The sequence below is a fragment of the Solea solea genome, chromosome 17 (genome assembly GCF_958295425.1).
Source record: "Solea solea chromosome 17, fSolSol10.1, whole genome shotgun sequence".
In the NCBI taxonomy this organism is placed as follows: domain Eukaryota; kingdom Metazoa; phylum Chordata; class Actinopteri; order Pleuronectiformes; family Soleidae; genus Solea; species Solea solea.
This window is the reverse complement of record NC_081150.1, coordinates 3,713,892-3,734,991: the sequence shown is the minus strand read 5'-3', so window position 1 is coordinate 3,734,991 and position 21,100 is coordinate 3,713,892. Positions and strand designations below refer to the sequence as shown.

Below are 21,100 nucleotides of genomic sequence, written 5' to 3'. Positions count from 1 at the left end.
TATATCTTTGTGAGAACACATTATACACCACATGCATTCTTGCATTCCCTAGCCCTTAACCCTAAAACCAAGCCCTTTAAAATTGTAGGGAGCAGACAAAATGTCCTCACAAAGATACAAATACATCTACACACACACAGTCTTGTTTCCGTGACAGTAAATTGACTTACATTCATTTCCTGTAGTCTTACTCTAACCTTCACCATAACTACTACAGGCCTAACTCAAACCCTAACTTCAACCATAACCTCATTCTAACCATAGAACATTAAAATATAATCATTTACATTATGAGGACTTGTCTTTTGTCCCCACAAGGACGACACGTCCCCATAATGTGAGTGTGCGAACAGATTTCAGTCCTCACAACACACACACACACACACACACACACACACACACACACACACACACAGAGAGCATCATTTCCAGTGGAACTTAAAGAGGAAACATGGCTCGTTACGGTTGATAAACACTTTAATAAGACATTTTATTATTTTTCTAATACAATAAAAATGAACTCATCATAAAATGTAACTTGAAACAACTGCCAAGCATTGACAAAGTCATGAAAATATAAAAAAGATACATACATACACACACACACACAAGAAAATAAGTACTTGTACAAATATTATCATTTTCCCTGCTGTATTAAGCGATTTTTCACCAGTAGGGGGCAGACATGCAGCTGTGTCTATGTGTTATGAATGCTAACACGCTAACAGGCCTCTCATGAAGTATCGTGTTCAGTGACAGGTACATCGGTGGATGATGACATTGACGTCACATGACTGAAACTTTTAATTGACCTTTAATCGTGAGCTACGTCACATGACATAATGTCACATGACTCGGTCAGAAGTTGGCTCAACACAGAAAACCGGCAACATGTTAGCACGAATACATCAATCATTTGAAACAGTGATAACTGCAAAAAACACTTTTTTTTATGACTGATATAATATCACAACACTGACCATCTACAGCTCTCTTGTCCTAACTTTGGTGAAAAAGCACATTTACAGGTGTGTTACTGTGATAAGACGCTGGGCCTCACACAGGTGCAGCCCACTGTGATCACCTCCGTCCCCAGTCTGAAGTCATACTTTCTCTTTGCCTTGCTCCCCTTCCTCATATTTCGCCTCCTCCGTGGGACTCTGCATTGGGACGATAAAAACGACGCACGGCTGATTAAAGCAATGAAAACCACCTCTGGTTTCAGTTTGATTTCAGCAGCGAAGGTTAATATGAGAACGCTGCCACCGGTGTCTGTGGTTTTGATGATAAACTTTTTGGTTTCGTTACTTCAAGCAAGAATAAAAACGATTTGCAAGCTTTAATGAGTGATAAATACCAGATGAGTCAAAGTTCATCTTTATGAAACTGATGCAAATGATTAATACAGAAGCTGAGGTCAGCTGCAGTGATTTTTTTTTTAATCTTGCACACGAGAATGAAAGTAGCACTAAAACCAAAATCTGAAACAACGTCAACAGTAGCTGTTTTGGACCTCGGTGGCTCACCTGTGAAGGACCAGGGTCTGGTATTGGATGGGTTTCGCCTGCAGGACAGAATCTTCACCCTCTCCATGCAGACTCAGACAGCCAGACGTCAGACACTGAGCGTGAGAAATCCTCTGTGGCACCCTGGATTCCATCAAGGAGTCTCTGCAGAGACATGGAGCGTGGGAGCAAGGAGAACATTGAGATTCAAGACCTTAACCCTCAGAACACAGAGCATTTCGGCTGCAATGTTAAAACGTGCAGCACATACAGAGGCTATGAGAATGTGCAATGAGTGTCGTATCCTTTTTTCATCGGTAATCTGATTAAACATTAATTTTCACCAACTATATAAACACACCTGAGTTTAAAATTTGCACAATTATTGCTACTTTATATCACCACTAAAAATGCAATATAAAATGAATCATAACTTTAACTCAACACATAAGAAGACAAAAAATGCCTACATTTAAAGCCTGAATATATAAAGCTATAAACACACACCCCCAGGAGTTGGAGTTGTGTATTATTCCCACTGCAATTTACCATGGGTGCACCTGCAGGAGCACTAAGGGTTAAAAAAGTCAAAAAACGTACGAAGTTTCCTCAGAGTTTTGCAGCGCGAGGTCTCACCTGTACGTCCACGGTGTCACAGACATGCTGGCGATGGGCGAGTGGAAGGTCTGAGGATGCACTGAGGCGTCCAGCTTCAGTCTCACAGTCTTGCTTCTCCGTCTGATTCCCTGTCCCAACTTTACCGAGACAATCTTGCCATTTCTGTCGGCGTGCAGCAGTGCAACCAGGCCCAGCAGCAACACAGCTCTCAGCAGCTAAACACAAGAGACAAAGAAGGGGGAAGGTGAGCTATTTATTTAAGAAAAACAAATCATTTTATCTGTAAACGTCTGGATACTCTGGAAACCAAAGTGTGAATTAAGTGTGAAGTAAAGCAACTCACCAGCAGCATGGTTGTGTTGTTTCACTGTTGGAGCCCAGCTTTGACTGCGATGCGCTCCTAGTTGCTGCCTTATAATGTCTGTGTGAGGGGCAGGATGTGTGGTGCATTTCCGCTATGACTGTCACCACCTTTAAGATGCACAGGTTGAACTTTGAACAAGAGCAAAAACAAGCGTTCGTGTCTGGTTTAAGTTCTTTTGTCCAGTAAAAAAAAAAAAATCTCCATCCTCGTTCTTACTGTCCTGGATTTTAAAGCAATCGTAAAATGTCAACAGGTCAAGCTATAATATGGTTCATTTAAAGGTGCAGTGCATAACATTGTTACATTGTTACAGTCGGACCTGACTGAGGGAGCGTTTGTGTGTGTGTGTGTGTGTGTGTGTGTGTGTGTGTGTGTGTGTGTGTGTGTGCACTCCTGCAGTGCAGGGGCGGGTGGGGACAAGTAGCACCAGGTAAAATGGAGCCAGGATTTGTACCTCCAACCTTTCAGTTGAAAGACGACTCACTCGACAGTGGTTAGAATGTAAAGGGTCATTTGTTGATTTTACAAAGTTACGCACTACAGCTTTAAGACATAACGAACCTAATGTGATGCACGGTGTTACATTAGTGAATTGTATTAAAGAGGTTATGTGATATTTTTATATGGCCAAGATCACTTTTAAATAGCTACTGACTGTATTATCACAACAAAATATGATTATGAAGCATCTATTTTAATATTAAGTACAGTAGGAAAAAGATTAAGAACATCAAACCTTTAAATGTTAGCCTCTGAATCACTTTTTCTCTGCGCTATTTAAATGTACATTTTGTGTGCACAACTCTGAGACTTCATAGGATCATGTTAACGGGATAGTTTGTATAAGTAGTTATATATATATATATATATATATAAGATATTGCAACAAGGCGATGGGATATGTGCACGGAGCACCACTTACAACTTCTGCTACAATACAAGCCAGCTCCCAAAGAGGGAACTTGGACTTTATGAGGTAATGTTAGTTTAAATGAAAACACATTTGCATGATGTTCTTGTAGTTTTTTAGTTGTTAGCTCTGAGGGATTCAACATGGCGTAAAATGAAAACAGTGTTTACATTTCAGCATCGTGAGGCGACAACAGCCTCTGTGTATCATCTGTAACTTGTGCAGACACATCTCTGCATCCTTTGTTGACATTGTAATGGAAAAAGTCAGACTGGCTTATTCAATAATAGGCATACAACAGACAACATATTGATACACTGTCACATAGATGAAAACCTTCTAATTTGGCCCAATACCACTAGCTGCTGCCAAGGGCCCCCAAAGTCTCTTGAAACGCCCCTGATGAAGTGAAGAAACATTTCATTTTGGTACGTTTATAGACATTTGCTTGCATTTTTTTTTACTTGACTCAGAGGTGACACAACGTATAGAAAACATAGTAGTTCCCCTGTGTGTGATGATGAAGGCAACACTTTTACTGCTGCATCCTGTCAAACAGTGTGACAATAATCCTTCACCTATAGACCCTTTTTGATGTGGCTGTGAAAACACTGCACTGTGTCTTACTTTTAAGGGCAAAAAATAAGAGATTAAGATAAAGTGGAACATCAGCTGGATTTTTTTTGTCAGCCCAGGTACAAGAAGCAAGTCATGAGTCTCACATCTCACTTTCAAAGAGACATATATGTATATTGGTGTGATAACAAACATCATTTCACACCATTATCCCGTCAAAAACTGATCTGCCCGATAATCACAACCCATCACATAAAACACATCAGACTGTGCGCCTTCACACGGCCAACCCACTCTAAACAATGTAGGTCAAGGAAATGCTGACGAAGGTTCTGGTAATGAATCAACATAACTACCAAACGTGTGATAACATCTCGTCTCCTCATGCATCATATGAGTAAGGAGCTCAGAAAGTGGAGCACAGCTGTAGCTGGATGCAGCCTAAAGCAAAGAAGAGTGACTTGAACCCTAAAGTGACACTAATATCTCTGCAAAAATACTAAATAAACAGTAATCATTTATATCTCTCACACACACACACACACACACACAATCAAAATGTGTGAAAATGTGTTCATGAGGAGCGGTGCAAATAATATCTTAAGGCTTCAACCAAATTGAAGGTATCTGCATACTGATTATTTCACTTACAAAGTTAATTATGAATCAGTTTAAATTACTTTTGCATAAACCGTGCATTTTAGGAAATCATGCATGAATGAAATCAAGTCATTTACATTTAAAAAGTATCTGAAAATGTTTTAAATCATAAATTATTAGTGACATTTTAACAGTAGCAGTATAATTAAGTTTTTAAAAGGCTTTTAAAAGATCTTTTTCACTGCATTTAACGTATTCTATAAACCACAGATATTAACTTTTCTTTCTTTCTTTCTAGCACATCCTGTCTTTCCATCTATTCCCAGCGAAGCACTCCAACAACAACACACCTCAGCTCCAAATCAGCTTTACAGTCTGTTACATAACCGTCATCATCCTTATTTCCCAGTAGTTCAGTATCATTTATTGATTCATTCTCTCATTACGCGCATGACTCTGAGGATTTTTTAACTTTTTTTCAACACAACCACAATCAAAACACAAAGGTTAAAAATTAAAATCTGCATATTGCAAAAAAATAAATTAAAATTAAAGAAGAAGGAAACAAAGCAGACGTGAGAGTAAAGCAGTTCAGTGTGAGTTTACGGCCACAGCCACTGATCATCTATAGTGAAGTATAACCTCGTTTTATCTGATCAGGTTCTCTCCTCGGTGACAGAAACCCTTCATCATTTTATGATCTGCCCAAACTATTTCAGGCTTTGTGAGTATTTCTCTGTGGCGGTGTTAACATCTGCTGCAGCTCATGGTTGATAATTAAACAGTGACTCATCAAAAAGCAGATGGTGACGCCGCTCGACTGTGGAGCCATCGTCACCTTCCTCTAAAGTATGATGTTATTTCCCCATGTAACTGTGAATATGAAGTAAAACTGCATTTCACTGTCACTTTTTGTGGTTATATGTGTATGTACATATACATATGTATACAAAAAAAATGCTTCTACAGGGTGTGACCCCACCATTGAGATTGGCACAGCACCCCCCCCGTGACCCTCCTGCAGAGGATAAAGCGGTAAGAAAATGGATGGATGGAAGCTCCTAAAGGTGAATGTCAAGTATTAAGTGTGATCTAACCACAGCCAGCGTGACCATGGGGGTTCCACAAGGATTATATTTGGGTCCCATGCTGGTTTGTCCATGGTTTCCTTAGTACCCCGCCCTGAAAAGGGTACCAAGTGGGAATGGGCCCAGATAAACCAGTTTGGGACCCATATTGTGAGCCCTATTTCATGTGGTTTAATACCTGCTGTGAAAAAGATCTATTCCACACATGCCTGAGCGTCTCACACACACACGTTATATAAATTAAACTCTTTAACAGCTTATATAAACATATAACACCAACTTCAATCCACATGACAATGATGACAGAATTTGACAGACATTAAAACAACAAAGCAGGTGATGACCTGAGACTTATGAATAATACTGAAAATGTCAATATTTTCTGATTATGGGCTGTGGTATTAGACAGTGTGTATGTGAGAGAATTCAATTTGTGTGTCCTTGTGTTGGAAAATCACAACACAGATTCAACTGCACACTCGGAGCCCTCAGACCACAAATGTCCAAAGTCCGACACGTGTGCCAATCACGGCCCTCGGGCAGATTTTGTATTTTTATTTTATAATGTATTATTTACGGCCGGAGATGGACTGCGACAGAAAATCGGTTTCAAACCAGAGACCTGGGTTTGCATCCCAGCAGAATTATCACTCCTTTGTGGCTTAGATTTGGTTTAATTACCATGTAAAAATGATAATTTGACAATAAAAATAAAATAGCTTTAAAACAGTGCATTTGTATGTCACTTTTACTGTTTAACAAAAGGTGTGAAGGGACCATTGGCCCCTGGGAATCTTCACATTATCAAATGTGGCCCTCGTTAAAAAAGTCTTAGACTGAATGAGAACTAACTCATTTTAGTAGTATCTGTAAAGTAAATATGAAAGAGAAATTTAAAAACAAATGTATTTTAGACTTTTGAGACTGAGTTTTATTTTATTCTTAAAATAACACTCAATTAAAAAAACAAAACAAAGTAAGTGAACTAAACTGTGAGGAAGGTGCGAGCCGTCATCTTCGACACAGTCGATATGAGTCAGACGTGGGTGTGAAGAGTCTGAGGCTGGATGACACAGGTGGTTTTGGTGTATGACTGGACTGATCGCGGGTCTCATCTCCGGTTTGATCGGAGCCACGGTTACGTTACGTCAACACAACTCAGACTCAGGAGAGTGCATCTGTAACATGTGGGTGATCCACCAGTGTTCTACGTGGTGCAAAATGTGGAACTGTGGCGGGAGCTTCCCACACACACACACACACACACACGGCGACGTCCGGATTTATTGCGGCTTTAAAATAAAATGTTTCCCGTAAACACGCCGGTTACTGATGCAGGGGGGTTTAAATCACCGGATTCTTACGGGGAAACCAAACGTTCCCGGCAACATCAGTTCCCGGATAAATTAAAAAACGAGCTTCGGTTCACAGAACACGTTTATCAACGAGCAAATTAAAACTTAAAATAAGCTTTAAATGACATAACGGATGGTTAAGAATGAGCAGTGAAAGCAGTTCACTGAGTACTGTTCTCCAACACATTACAATTGCCAGCTCCAAAGAATATTGTATTTATTTTTTTCAGTTAACACATACAGTTAATTAACAATTTCAAAACTCACCTTTAACTATATACAAACCCAGATGACAGCAATGTTGGTTAAACTACTTAATAATGTCCTTATTGTGGCATAATAATGTATAACATGTGTCATCGCTGAAGGAAAATGACCTTTAAATGAAATAAAGACATTATAAAGTAACACAACCTGAACAGAGGAATAAGACTGGGTAGATTATTAATCTGGACCTCATGTAGACACAAATCCATCATCATGAACAATGTACATTTCTTTGTAGAAATTACTGTTTCTTTTAAAAGTCCGTGTATTCGTTTCAGAAACAGTCGCCGCTTCCTCCGCCTCACCTCAGATGAGGAAGATGATGTCATCAGCCACCATGACCTGGTTGTCGTCCTGCATGCGCGTCAGAGCGGCGCGGACCTCGGGCTCCGTGAAGCCGACCTTGCTCTCTTTGTTGATGTCGTCCATCAGCGTCTTCATCTTCACGGACTGAGCGTGAGCGGACTGGAACACGGCAAACAGCGACGACTTGAAGTCTTTCAGTCTGCACAGGGAATTGATATTAGGGTTGGAATGATAAAAAAAAGATGGAATGGCCTCAAAAGCAGAAAAGACAGTCATTTTAAAACACAATGTACCACAACATTCTTGTCACTGTTTAGTTTTAAAGTCATCAGATGACGTACCTCTCTGCAGAGAGCTCAGAGTCGTCCGCCTGTGACGTGGCGTCCATGGGCTCCTCCTCTCGGGGCTGCTTGGCTGCTTTGTGCGTTCCTGCTTGAACTAAAGAGCGTAATAAATCAATGTTTCATACGGGAAGAAAGCAACTCTATAATGACAAAAACTATTATTTACACAGTGTAAAGCTCTTAGAAAGTTAAAAGGTTGACTATTTCTCAGTAATAATTAATATTAATTATTAAAAATGCTAATATTAAATGGGTTAAACACTCAAAAGTAGCAAAACAACAAAATACAATCTGAATACAAGAGATCAAAAGTACAAAAGTATCAAACATACTGTTAACTCAGAATTAAAGTATCTAAAATTTTAGATACAATATTTACATAAGAGTTAAAAACCTAATAAATGTGCTTTATGTTAACAAATGTGTTCGTCTCGGAGTCTGTAATAGAAATCCACGACTTTGTAGGGTAAACAAGGGCGTTGTAGCATTTCAAAATTTACATATAAAGCATGTCACATGATCATATGCAAATTCATTATTTAAAAAAAAAAAAAAAAAAAAAAAAAAAAAAAAAAAAAAAGCAGAAAATGAAAAAAGTGCCCGTTGATAAAAAAGTCATTCTTACTCTCAGGAACTTCCTGCTCTTCACTGAAGTCATACGGGCTGTAGGCCTCACTGCCCTGAGAGCCTTGGCGCCCCCTGCAGGACACAGACGATACAATCAAAAGGTAAACAGCAGTGAACAGCAGGGACAGTCAGCAGAGCTCATGCACTGCCACGACGTACAATTAAGCCGAGTGAAGCTTCACTTTTCAGTTTACCTCTTCCTCTGAGGTCTCTGCGACTGTGGACGCTGGGTGGACGTCTCTTCGTCCTCCTCCTCTGAACCGGAGTCCTGTTTCGGTCGTGAGCGCTTCTTCTCCTTCTCCAGAACCTGGAATATAAAGGTTCAGTTAAACACAGTTACTGCAGAACTCTTCTCCCGCTCTGCCAATTAGTAAATTAAAGACGTGCCCGGCGGCGCTCACCTTTTTAAAGTAGGCGAACTGGACCAGCTCCACGGCCACCTCCGAGTCCTCCAGCTCCACCGCTTTGCTCATGCGGGCCTTGGCGTGAGCTGTGGACAGACGGATCATTGTCTCCAGTGTCCGGGCCGTCACTGGTGAGGTCTGAGGAGGAGACAAGCAAGTAAGATTACGTCGTTAGCACGCGTGTCAAACATGTCGAGCATGTCCAATCGATGACATGTGGCCCCACCCACCACTGTGCAAGGTGATGGAATAGAGACAGAATATAAGACTAAATGTATTTATATAAATGTATATAATAGGAATAAGACATTCGGTTGTAATTATTGCTTTATTAAATGTATTACACTCAACATGAAATTACCTATATTTAAGCTTTTTTAATCACAATTATCCTCGTCATTATTTGCTAAATTTTCAATTTAATTATACGTTTTTATGCATCATAAATGTTTTTATTGTGAATCATTTTATATCAAAAAAAGCACTTTTAATGCAATTCTGTCTAACATCATAATGAATATCTTATATAGCCCACCGGCTACTAAATAGTTGTTTTATCCACTTGTTTTCCTCCATGTCGGCCCCCGTGAGACCAGACTAGATGCTCATTGGCCCCCAGGTCATTTGAGTTTGACTGTGTGTGTGTGTGTGTGTGTGTGTGTGTGTGTGTGTGTGTGTGTGTGTGTGTGTGTGTGTGTGTGTTGCTGCTCACCCTGGCGATATCAGCAGCCAGCTGCTCCTGACCCCTCAGTCTCGCGTATTCCTCTGCGATGTGATTGGCCGCCTCCTCCGTCAGCACAGGTGTCACAGACTTGGCGATGTGGATGTACTTCCTCATGAACTCCTTACTCACGATCTTATCCCTGAAACCAAAAAAAAAAAACAACAAACAGTCATTTAAACCGTTCTTTTTTCAGGTCTTTTTCTCCTCTATCCGCGTCCGCGTCAAAGCAGACGAGTGTGTGTGTGCGTACTTCTTCCTCTTGCTTCCATGCAGCAGGTTGTTGTGCTTCTCATAGATCTGCAGCTCCTCGTCCTCCTCCACTACTGCGTCTGGATCCTCTGTAGCCAGGACGTCTACGGTGCCGCCAAAGGCCATGGCTACGACAGCAAAACAACAAATCTTTAGATATCTAAATATTAAAACAAGTTGTTTTTATTTAATGAAGCCCCGGCTCACAGTACCTGCTCCCTCCTGCTCACGCGGGTCACGGTAGCGATGCATCCTCAGCACGTGGTCTGAGATCTCGCGGTCCTGCTCGGCGTCCATCTGATCCAACACGATGAAGAGCAGGTCGAAACGTGACAGCAGGGAGTCTTGAAGGCCGATGTTTTCCATGGGTGTCTTGTACTGGTCGTACTGCAAACATGACGACGGAAGAGTTTAAAAGATGAAGTAAAAACGCGTCGGCCGCACACGTGTCGTGTCGCGTCGTGTGGTCACTCACTCTGCCGTAGACTGGGTTAGCGGCCGCCAGCACAGAACAGCGGGCGTTGAGGCGGGCGTGGATTCCTGCCTTGGCGATGGTGACGCGGCCCTGCTCCATCACCTCGTGGATGGCCGTGCGGTCCATGTCGGACATCTTGTCGAACTCGTCGATGCACACCACGCCGCGGTCGGCCAGCACCATGGCGCCCGCCTCCAGACGACGCTCGCCTGAAAAGAGGACGCGTGTTTACCCGCGGTAATCTTTGCAGTTGATTTTGATAGTTTGGGACAAAAGGAAAAACTTTTTAAAAAAGGTTCACCTAATAAAATCTATGCATATCCTCCACTGTTTTGTTTTTTTTATTTTTATATATATATATATATATATATATATATATATATATATATATATATATATATATATATATATATATATATATATATATATATATATATATATTGGGGGCACCAATAAAATCTATGCATATTCTCCACTGTTTTGTTTTATTTATTTATTTATATATATATATATATATATATGCTGTTTTATCTAGTCATTATACAGCTTTTTTTGGACTGGGACAGATGTGTGTACACTGCTCACTCTCCCACACCAAAGCGCATGGAGACAACCAGCATTTTTAACTTGCAGAAACTTCTACTTCTGCCTCATGTTGGTAAATCTAAATAAATTATTTCAAATACAGAAATCACTGCCCAGCTGTACTGCTATTTACGGCTCTTCTGTAGTGCTCTTTTTCATCTTTAAAAAAAAAACATTTATATACTGTGTATATATATACACGTATACTTGTTTCATTTAACTTTTTTTTTTAAATGTTGTATGCTTGTTACGCACCAATGACACCAGAACAAATTACTTGTATGTGCACATACTTGGCAATAAAGCTCTTCTGATTATGATTCTGACAAGATGAGACATGTTAACTTAGTGATGGAGGCAGCAGTGGATCAACAGCTCCTGTGTGACTTGATGTAAAATCGCTGATTTTCTCTATGGACTTTGGTGCAGGGGGATTTGTGTTTAACAAAGCTACAAATTTCCTTTTGGAAATTGTCAAACAGCAAAATGAAGATACAACATTCTTAAGCTGATTAGGTGAGTCCATCTGTTTTTGTTGACAGCCATGTTTTCAGTACAAATGTGTGCCTGTACCATCATTTTCAGCTGCATTAAGAGCAAGAAAAGTGAGGGTTTTCATACAAAAGTATAAGAGTTTTTATTTGCGTGTGTCGTACCAGTCTCCTGGTCAGTGGTGACAGCAGCGGTCAGACCCACTCCAGAGGAGCCTCGTCCAGTGGTGGGGATGGCTCTGGGTGCCGTGTGAAGCACATAACGCAGCAACTGGGACTTGGCCACTGACGGATCACCTGGAAAACAAAAAAAACATGAGGTGATCAGTCTCAGATAAAACACACGTCGCCGTGGCAGACTGATAAAACGAGCAGGAAACACTCGGGTACCGATGAGCAGGACGTTGATGTCTCCTCTGATGCGGGAGCCGTTTTCCAGCACCTTCTCCACACCGCCGAGCAGCATACAGAGGATGGCCTTCTTGATGTACTGGTGTCCGTGAATGCTGGGAGCCAGGGAGTGAGCCAGCTGATCAAACACATCCTGTGCAAAAAAAAACGGTAAAAAGCTTTTCATTTTCTCGTGCACTTAAAACGACTGACTTCTGCAAACACGCGGCAGATTACACAGACTCACGATGGAGCGAGACAGGCTGAAGTTCCTGATTTTGGCCACATCTCCAGCAGAGAAGTTGGGGGACACCTCCTTGCTCATCTGCTTGACGTGGCAGGCGATCATGATGGTGCTGAGGAGGAAAGAGGCACAACATCAGGAACAGAGGAGGAGGATGAATTCAGCATCTCAGACAGTTTAACACACAAGCTCCCAGTCTCACCGGAACGTGCCGGACGTGAAGCCTCCCTTCTTTCCAGGTAAACAGCGGTACGTCCCAATAACCTGCACCCTGTCTCCCGGTTTGACCACGTCCACCAGGTCGTTGTCCAGGATGATGTCCACAGAGCGAGGAAGCTGGCCAGCCGGTGCCTTCTCTGGCATCTCCTGCACCGTGATGGTCTGGTGGTCCTTGTAGATGGACAAACCGAACTCTGTCTCCAGAGGGTTGTTCTCCTCGTCCTGTCGGAGGCGAGAGGATGAGAGTGAGTACGGCTCTTGTAACTTAGCACAGGACGGGGTTCTTAAATGGAAAATCCTTACCTTGGTGGGGTAGACGGCACTGGAGGGGAAAGCATCCAGAGAGGTCATGTCTGTGTACTTCCTCTCCATCGTCTTCTTTGTGGCCGGGCAGTAGTGGACGCTGCGCACCACTTTGGGACGCACCAGAGAACCTGAAGAACGATAACAAAGGAGGAAATCAGTCTTAGGAATGCCCGTATAACAAAGATTTAATAGTGATATATTGTTGAGAGGGATGGTCATGAACATGTGATAAGTTAAGGTGACTATTTCGATACAAAATGTAAACTTTAAGGGTTGGACTCCATGTGACTTTGCAGAAGGGATAACATTTCAGAGGTTTCTTGAATGCATCTTGAAGCAGCCCAAGACCGAAGTTCACACAAAAATTACGAAATTTCACAGGGTCTTTGAATGCATCTCGTTAGCTGAACACACACTGAAGCCTGGATACATTTCACTAGCTCTCATTCAAGTATTTAACTAATATACCAGTCAAATATTCAAAAAGCGTTTTTAAACGCATTGCACAAACACTTCCACATATACATTAATATTTTACATCGTAAAAACTTCGTAAAGACTCAACTAACATTCACCTAACAGCAAAAATGTGTCTGTAATATATAAATCATAAAGATCATAATCAACCGATTTCTAAATGGTAATCGTGAAACCTTCAGCTCTTTCCGAAACACGACAAAAGGGAAGATATAATAATGTATAGAAATAAGTATTTCCATGTTCTTCCTGAGGGAATCACCACATGAAAAAAACAGATCCACTTACACTTGGTGATGATGCCCTCCACACACACCATGCTGCCCAGCAGACGGGCGGTCAGGGTTCGAGGGGTGACGTGCTTGGAGCCGAAGCTGCCCTCCAGCGCGATGAAGAACTCCTCGTACTGCTTTGCGTAGGTGGCGTCCACCGAGGCCACCACGTCCTTCAGTGCGCGCTGGAACGCGAGCAGCTCCTCAAACGCGTTACTCATCAGTCTGAGAGAGAGAGATGAAGGACATTCAAGGTCATGGACTTGATTATGGATGTTACCACATAGAGGATAATTTACATGTGCAGTAAATGTATGATAATGGCATCGCAGATGTTTTCAGACGTTTAAGCAGAAAAGGCACAGGTGATAATGATAATATTAAAGTTCATTTGATTATTTACACCTGTCAAAATACCTCAAAATGAAAAAGACCTCAGTAAGCTGTTAAATAATCTTTACATTCTGTAGTCTATGGTAAACTAAACCACAGTGGTACATTCATAACACAATTCATAACAGAATTAACAAGAAATGTAGAGTCACTTTAATGTGTAAAAGAGTCATTTATGAAAAGAATTCCTACGTATAGTCATATACGCACAAATATTGTATATACATACTAGAACACACAAACACATACACACAACATATTCTTTCCAAAAGGACCCATAGATGACAAATTTACTATTTCTTCCCAGAGTTATTACTTAAGATTTGTGATGTATGTTTTGAATAACTTGTATACAACATTGTGTTTAAGGCCTTAACTAAGGATTATTTTCATAAGCGATTAATCAACTTCATTTTCTCAGTATGGCTCATTAAAGTTAATCTGTGTCGCTTAAATGTCAAAACCATATTAAACCAATAAACCATATTTAAAGAAGCTGAAAAGTCCCAGTGCTTGTTTTAAGTACTAACAATTTATTGTTGAAGCCCTGGTTGTGATGCATTAAAGAAACATATCGACTGAAAATTTCTGGTTTATCTGCTCACAATTATGTTCAGTTACAGAAATGACAGGAAAAGTTGTCAAAAACTTTTTATTGTATAAAATTGCTCTTGTGTCACAATTTATATTACAACTTGGCTCACAGTGGTTTGTCATCTTTAAAAAGTGGGTCACCATGTGTACACACACACACACACACACACACACACATGAAATATTTAAGGAAGACTGTTGTTTTGATTTAACCTGGTTTATTTATCACCTCAGTTATATTTATGTTGTGGCTGAAAAGATTATCACCTTAAAAACAATAAAAGACAATAGCTCACCCTGCAGCTATACTACAGTGTCACAGTGTCACTTTAATGAGACTATTTAAAGTCTAGATCAACACATTTGTGCCTCAGATTCTTCATTTTAATCACAAACACAAGTTCTAAAATGGTTCCTATGCACGCACGCACGCGCGCACACGCACTCACACACACTAATAAGAAGCATCCTTACTTTGCAGCTCGTGCCTCGTTGCGTCTCCTCAGGTCGTTGATGTTGACTGTGAGTCGAGCTTTATTCTCCCCGATCATGTCGCGCACTTTGCTCTGGTAAATCCCCTGGTCTTGCTGCATGTTGGGCAGGGAAAGTTGTGTTCAGACATTTTAAACCCAAACCTTTTTGTGATGACAACAATCTCAAAGAAAATGGACCCTTGAGGTTAGACTAAAGAAGCAGACTCAATCAATCAATCGATCAGGTTCAAACTCCAGCATCAAATAACAGGGAACAATAACAAAGTGGTTAAATAAAAGCGACTTCTTTTGTTGTGACCGCGTGCAGAGCTGAAGTAGAGAAAAGTCAGACTCACGTCATCGTCCAGGAAGTCCAGATAATCCCTCTGAGCCTCCCTCATCTCACGATCATCGACCACGTCAGTTGCCATTTTGTCCGAAAGTCACTTACACTTGAAAAAGTCTGAATAAAAGTCGAAGAGTCGAGTTAAAAGTGCACAGACTCCGGAGTCGCTGTCTTCACCACACGACTGAAGGGTTTTCGCGCCACTGCGTGCCGGCCGCGAGTGAAGCGTCACGTGTGATTGGTCAGCTCGGCACGCCTCATTTGCATAGTCGGCGGGTGAACGTGCAGCTGTCCAATAGAGTGTTTGGTGCCGTCACGTGACAACGCCCCCTTTAAGAACTCCCGCGAAAATGGCGCAGGAAGAAAGAACAGAGGAAAAAAGGAGGAAGAGCTTCTTTTTTTCATTTTTTTATTTATCTGCGGAGGCTTTGTTTATTTTCTATTTGTCCAGGAGGGGGCGACACACACATACAAGAAAAAGAACAGCACACATACGCCACATAATGTATGTTTATGTAAATGTGTTTTATTTATTCAAGTAAACAACGTTAAAACATTGATTTTAATGATTCTTTGATACAGCAGATGGAGACACACACAGGCGAAGTTGTTGATTGGATGTTGCATTCTTATATTTTTTACTTTATGTTAAAAACACTTAGCTGTGGAGCAAGTTCTTATATTTGAATATTTTATAGGACACTATTTGAATAATGAATACAGTTTTATTTATTATACAGCTGTGGAGTATGTTCTGTTTCTGCCACCTGGGGCAAACAAAGAATGCATACCCATACCCATTTTAAATCATTATTATGGGATACATAGTCATCATATTTAAGATAGTATCAAATAATTATGAAATGCTATATCATAATAATGAGATACTACTATATACTCATAATAATGACTTATTATCTCTTAATAATGACTTAGTATCTCCTAATAATGACTAAGTATCTCATAATAATGACTTATTATCTCTTAATAATGACTTAGCATCTCATAATAACGACAGTATCTCCTAATAATGACATAGCATTTCACAATAATGACTTAGTATCTCCTAATAATGACATAGCATTTCACAATAATGACTTAGTATCTCATAATAATGACATAGTATCTCATAATAATGACGTAGTATCTCATAATAATGACTTAGCATCTCACAATAATGACTTAGTATCTCATAATAATGACTTAGTATCTCATAATAATGACTTAGTATCTCGTAATAATGACGTAGTATCTTGTAATAATGACTTAGTATCTCATAATAATGACTTAGTATCTCACAATAATGACTTAGTATCTCATAATAATGACTTAGCATTTCACAATAATGACTTAGTATCTCATAATAATGTGGGTATGCATGTATTTTTAAGTGGTGATAATGGGCTTCCATAGTGCCTAACAACTTGCTGCTGCAATACAATTAATTCCCAATTTTTGGTGTAAAGTAAAATGTGAATGACGTATTTACAGCAAATCATGTCATTCAACAGTATATATCATAATTATTAACACAAACTCCACTCTGACTGTACCTGTCACAAAACATAGTATGTGTTGTAAGTCAACAGAGAGAGAGTCTCTGATTTTGACAGCTCTCAGGGGCGTTTCTCTTCTGTTAACCCCGCCCACACCTCCAGCTCTCCAGGCTGCCGGGTCAGCTGTGTGTGTGTGTGTGTGTGTGTGTGTGTTTATCATTTCTTCTCAGTGCAGCCTCAGAAAAAGCTCTCTACCTCAGTATAGCCTGTGTTGTATATTTAATGTCATCATGTGCACTTTGTAATGGAGGAGAGTTTGTAGACTGAAAACACTACAAAGTGTTTTCTTTCTGCTGACGAGACCAGCGACTCCAGAGGAGCAACAGGTTTGTTGATAGAAACCAACAGGTGAGATGATGATGATGATGATGATGTCACTTAATTTATTCTTCAATCACACAGCTGACAGGTGCTGTGTCAATCATCCGGGATGTTTGTGACTTTGTGTATAATAATATGAAGGACACATGTTGTCTGCATGCTTTGTGTGATACTGTCTCATACACAAGAAAAGGCGAAGACTATTAGACGATATGGAAGAATACTATTTCTTGTAGTTTTGTCTTAAGACTGTATCTAATTAGTCAGTTTTCTTTTGACATAGACTTGGCACGAAACCACTCAGTTGAACAACATTTCTCTTTGTCTCTGATGGAAAAGGAAAAGACAGGTTAGGCGATGTAACCTGCTTTTCCACTAAAAGGAATGTCTGCCTTTTGTAATGCATGCTCTCCTGGTGTGTGTGAGTGTGTGTGTGAGAGATAGTGTGTGTGTGTCTTTATGATAAAACATTGCGATGGTATTGTAGCAGGGCCTCTCAAATTTAAAGGACACTTTCAGGATTAAAGGGCAGATTGTTTTCATGACATCCTGACTCATAGTCAGCACTGACGCAAAACAGCCAGTTAGGAAAACAGATTTTTAGCCTCTTAATGAAAGGCTCACCTAATAATAAACACACCTGCTGAGCATATGTTTTTGACCTTTAGACAGACTTTAAACTGAAGTTTGTAAACCTCCTGTGCTTCCACACCAAACTCCATGGAGAAAATGTGCGTTTTTAGCTCACAGAGACACAGCAGCTGTTTGGCCTCTGCTGCCTTGTTTTGATAAGTTTATGTCACTTAGATAAATCCGAACAAAGGACATAACATTGAAGTCACAAAATAACAGTTTTAACTGAATGTTGGAGGGCAGCAGTGGATCAAATGCCCCTGTGTGCTGTGATGTAAAATCTCTGATTTTCTCTGAGGGCTTTGGTGCAGGGTGTGATCTTTTTACAAAGTGACACAAACGTTAGATATAAAGCAAGGTTCTGGTCTAAATTACGATGAAAACAAATGGATTTTTAAATTTAAAGCAGGTATACACTTAAACAAGCATACTTATGGATCGTAGTTGATTCTCCAAAAATAAACCTTCTACTAAATGTTAAACACTGGACTTTAATCTATGGAGATAGGAAATGCAGCAAGTCTACATGTGTTATTACTGTAGAGAGAAACATGCTTTTGTGTGTGTGTGTGTGTGTGTGTGTCAGTGAAAGTAAGGATGGAGCAACATTCTGTGCATGTTTGACATTCTGGACAAATTTAAGAACAACAGGAGAATTGTAGCTGCAGTTTGTGTCCAGACTCACAAAAACAACCCTCTTGTGTTGATCGTCCTGCTCAGTTTGTCTTAACTTTTCCTTCTTAATCCCACAGTCCCCCTGTTTGTGTTTGCCTCACATCCAACACCCGTCACTATGCCTGGTGAAATTCTGCAACGTTTCAGCACCTCGACCTTGAACATCCAGCGCCTCCCCCGCCTGTCAGACCTCATCCCTCCCTCACTGCCGTCCCCCAGCCCCACAGTCACGGCCTCCCAGGTCCCCAGCTTGTTCCGGGAGCCCTACATCCTGTCGGGCTACCGTCCCGTCCAGCAGGATTGGCACTGCTACCTCCTCAGCCTCTTCCAGAGACACAACGAAACCTTGAACGTGTGGACTCATTTGCTTGTGGGTCCTGTGCTGCTGCTCCGCTGGTGGGCCAACAAAGGCACCCTGGGGTACACCTTGGATGCAGTGTCTCTGCCGCTGACCCTCTTCTTGGTGTCTTCGTTCACCTACCTGTCCTTGAGTGTGACAGCTCACCTCCTGCAGTCTCACTCTGAACGCGCGCACTACTTCTTCTTCTTCCTGGACTATGTGGGCGTGGCCTCGTACCAGTACGGCTGCTCACTTGTACATTATTTCTACACATCAGAGGCATCGTGGAGGGACAGCTACATTGGGCTGTTGTTTATCCCCGGGACTGCATTCTTAGCGTGGCTCTCATGTGCTGGCTGCTGTTACGCTAAGTTCAGGTATAGACGGCCATATCCACCGCAGCGTAAAATCTGTCAGTTAATCCCCACGGCCCTGGCATACGTGCTCGCCATCAGCCCCGTAGTCCACCGCCTGTTTACTGTCTCCTGGACACAGGAGCCCTCTCAGCCCTTCCATGCCCTGCAGATTGCCTCCTTCCTGCTGTCCGCCCTCTTCTTCTCTTGTCCCATCCCTGAGCGCTTCTTCACAGGCCGGTGTGACTTTGTGGGTCAGGGTCACCAGATCTTCCACGTGTTTCTGTCTCTCTGCACAGTCTTCCAGCTGGAGGCTTTTTTCCGGGACTACGCCAGGCGGAGGGATACGTTGGTGGAGGTGTTCGGAGAGGGGCAGCTGTGGTGGGCATGTGCGCTCTTCCCCGGCCTGTTTGTGTGTTGCATCGTGACAGCACTCGTCACAATGAGGCACATGAACAAGAAGCTGCAGGGCAAACAAGACAGAGACAAGTGACAGTAAAAGAAGAAGTGGTGACATTTAAACGTTTAAATTCAGTGTAGAATGTGCATGAAGATAATGAAGAACAGTGTCTTAAAAATGATGCGTTTTCAAATGATCTACAGATATGATGTACAAAACAAATCACCACTGAAATTAAATGATTCCTTCTATGGACCATGACCTAGGCAGCCAATAGTCGGTGGGTGGGGTCAATCTAGAGTGTCCTACTAACAATGACCTATGGGAATAGGGTGATGACCAATGGGGCGACCCCTAGAGAGGGAAAAGCTGAAAGCAAAAACAATTATTATTAGTATTATCATTATTATTATTTTAAATGGACCATGACATACATCCCCTGAAAATTCTTCCTTTACTTTTTGAAGTTATGCTGCTCCAAGTACAGACAGTCCAACTCCCTTGGATGGAGAAACTGAGCAGTTTTCCAGTAACAGTCTCTGGTGTCAGGAGAAAACAGCAGCTCTGGATTACAGCGTTCAGACGAGCCAACAGTGGGATTTACAGCTGGTGAACAAAGAGGCCAGTATAACTGTGAAGCAGGGGATCGAGCACATGCTTACAGCCCTCCAAGTGGGTGTGTGTGTGTGTGTGTGTCTGTTCCAGTATTACTCATGATGTGGGGACCTACGTCACATTATGGGGACAAAAAGCCCCCATAATAAATGATTACATTTAAAGGGATGCCATTTTGTATGTTTTGGATGAGGTTAGGGTTAAGCCAGTAGTAATAATGGATACACTGTAATGTGGATGGAAATGTAAACGCCATGTAAATAAATGTGCAAACCCTTTGCATGACTCTTTCTTCCTTTCTTTGGTGATAGAGGAACTGAAACGGTACCTACGAGTCAAGCCCATATGAAACCTGCCTACAGCTACAGTGGCCACTACAGTTAGAGTAAGTCTCCAGAAAATGAATGTAACGTCCTGGGAACCAGACTGTGTGAGTGTGTGTGACAGAAGACAACACTGCCCTGCAGTGGCCAAATGCAGCAAATGACAACTGCATGACTTCACCTCATAATAATCAACATGTGGTGATTAGATGATTCACTCACTGGTGCCTCAGCGAGTTCAGATCTTATTATGTATAATTTTGAAGGTTTGAATGGACAGAACGGATCAATCTCATGTTCCTGTGTATAAGGAGTCAACATGAAATCTATGATATGTTTACTTACATCCACACAATCTGGAATAAACTGGAAAGAGATTTCGAGCGCGCTGTAAAAATAAATCAAGAGTGTTAAGACACTGGTGTTAAACACAGATCCATCTCGCTGACCCTGTTTGTCCACACAGAGGAAACTAGGCTGTTGTCAGGGTGTTTCAGTGTTCTTTGTTCAGCGATGCTCTTTCAGTCACATTGAGCTGCCGGTCACACCCTTTTTTTTTTGACGTATTTGAACGTGTAATGATTAAATTCCCAGAGGATGACACTCAGGATGGCTCAGTATCACTCAGTGTGAGTCAGAGTTCAGGCTTCCCTGAGATTTAAAGGCCTCCTTTTGAAATTAA

General features: G+C 41.3%; 3 protein-coding genes across 3 annotated transcripts; 1 reads left to right on the top strand and 2 right to left on the bottom strand.

Moving 5' to 3' along the window:
- Positions 1-618: 618 nt before the first annotated feature.
- On the bottom strand, positions 619-3,135 carry il17a/f3 (interleukin 17a/f3). The gene is made up of 4 exons (XM_058613954.1): positions 2,467-3,135; positions 2,142-2,338; positions 1,527-1,670; positions 619-1,160 (listed from the first exon to the last, which is right to left on the bottom strand). Exons 1-4 carry the CDS (start codon positions 2,473-2,475, stop codon positions 1,034-1,036), a joined length of 477 nt encoding a protein of 158 aa, XP_058469937.1. The 5' UTR covers positions 2,476-3,135; the 3' UTR covers positions 619-1,033.
- A 4,081-nt stretch (positions 3,136-7,216) lies between these two features.
- Positions 7,217-15,423, bottom strand: mcm3 (minichromosome maintenance complex component 3). Its single transcript, XM_058614393.1, has 17 exons — positions 15,213-15,423; positions 14,858-14,970; positions 13,413-13,621; positions 12,645-12,775; positions 12,325-12,563; positions 12,126-12,234; positions 11,879-12,032; positions 11,654-11,785; positions 10,413-10,621; positions 10,150-10,324; positions 9,939-10,065; positions 9,677-9,827; positions 8,962-9,102; positions 8,755-8,867; positions 8,559-8,632; positions 7,931-8,027; positions 7,217-7,788 (listed from the first exon to the last, which is right to left on the bottom strand). The coding sequence occupies exons 1-17, from the start codon at positions 15,285-15,287 to the stop codon at positions 7,590-7,592; spliced, it is 2,448 nt and encodes an 815-aa protein (XP_058470376.1). The 5' UTR covers positions 15,288-15,423; the 3' UTR covers positions 7,217-7,589.
- A 3,070-nt stretch (positions 15,424-18,493) lies between these two features.
- On the top strand, positions 18,494-20,373 carry paqr8 (progestin and adipoQ receptor family member VIII). Its single transcript, XM_058612584.1, has one exon. The coding sequence runs from the start codon at positions 18,506-18,508 to the stop codon at positions 19,571-19,573; it is 1,068 nt and encodes a 355-aa protein (XP_058468567.1). The 5' UTR covers positions 18,494-18,505; the 3' UTR covers positions 19,574-20,373.
- The last annotated feature ends 727 nt before the right edge of the window (positions 20,374-21,100 follow it).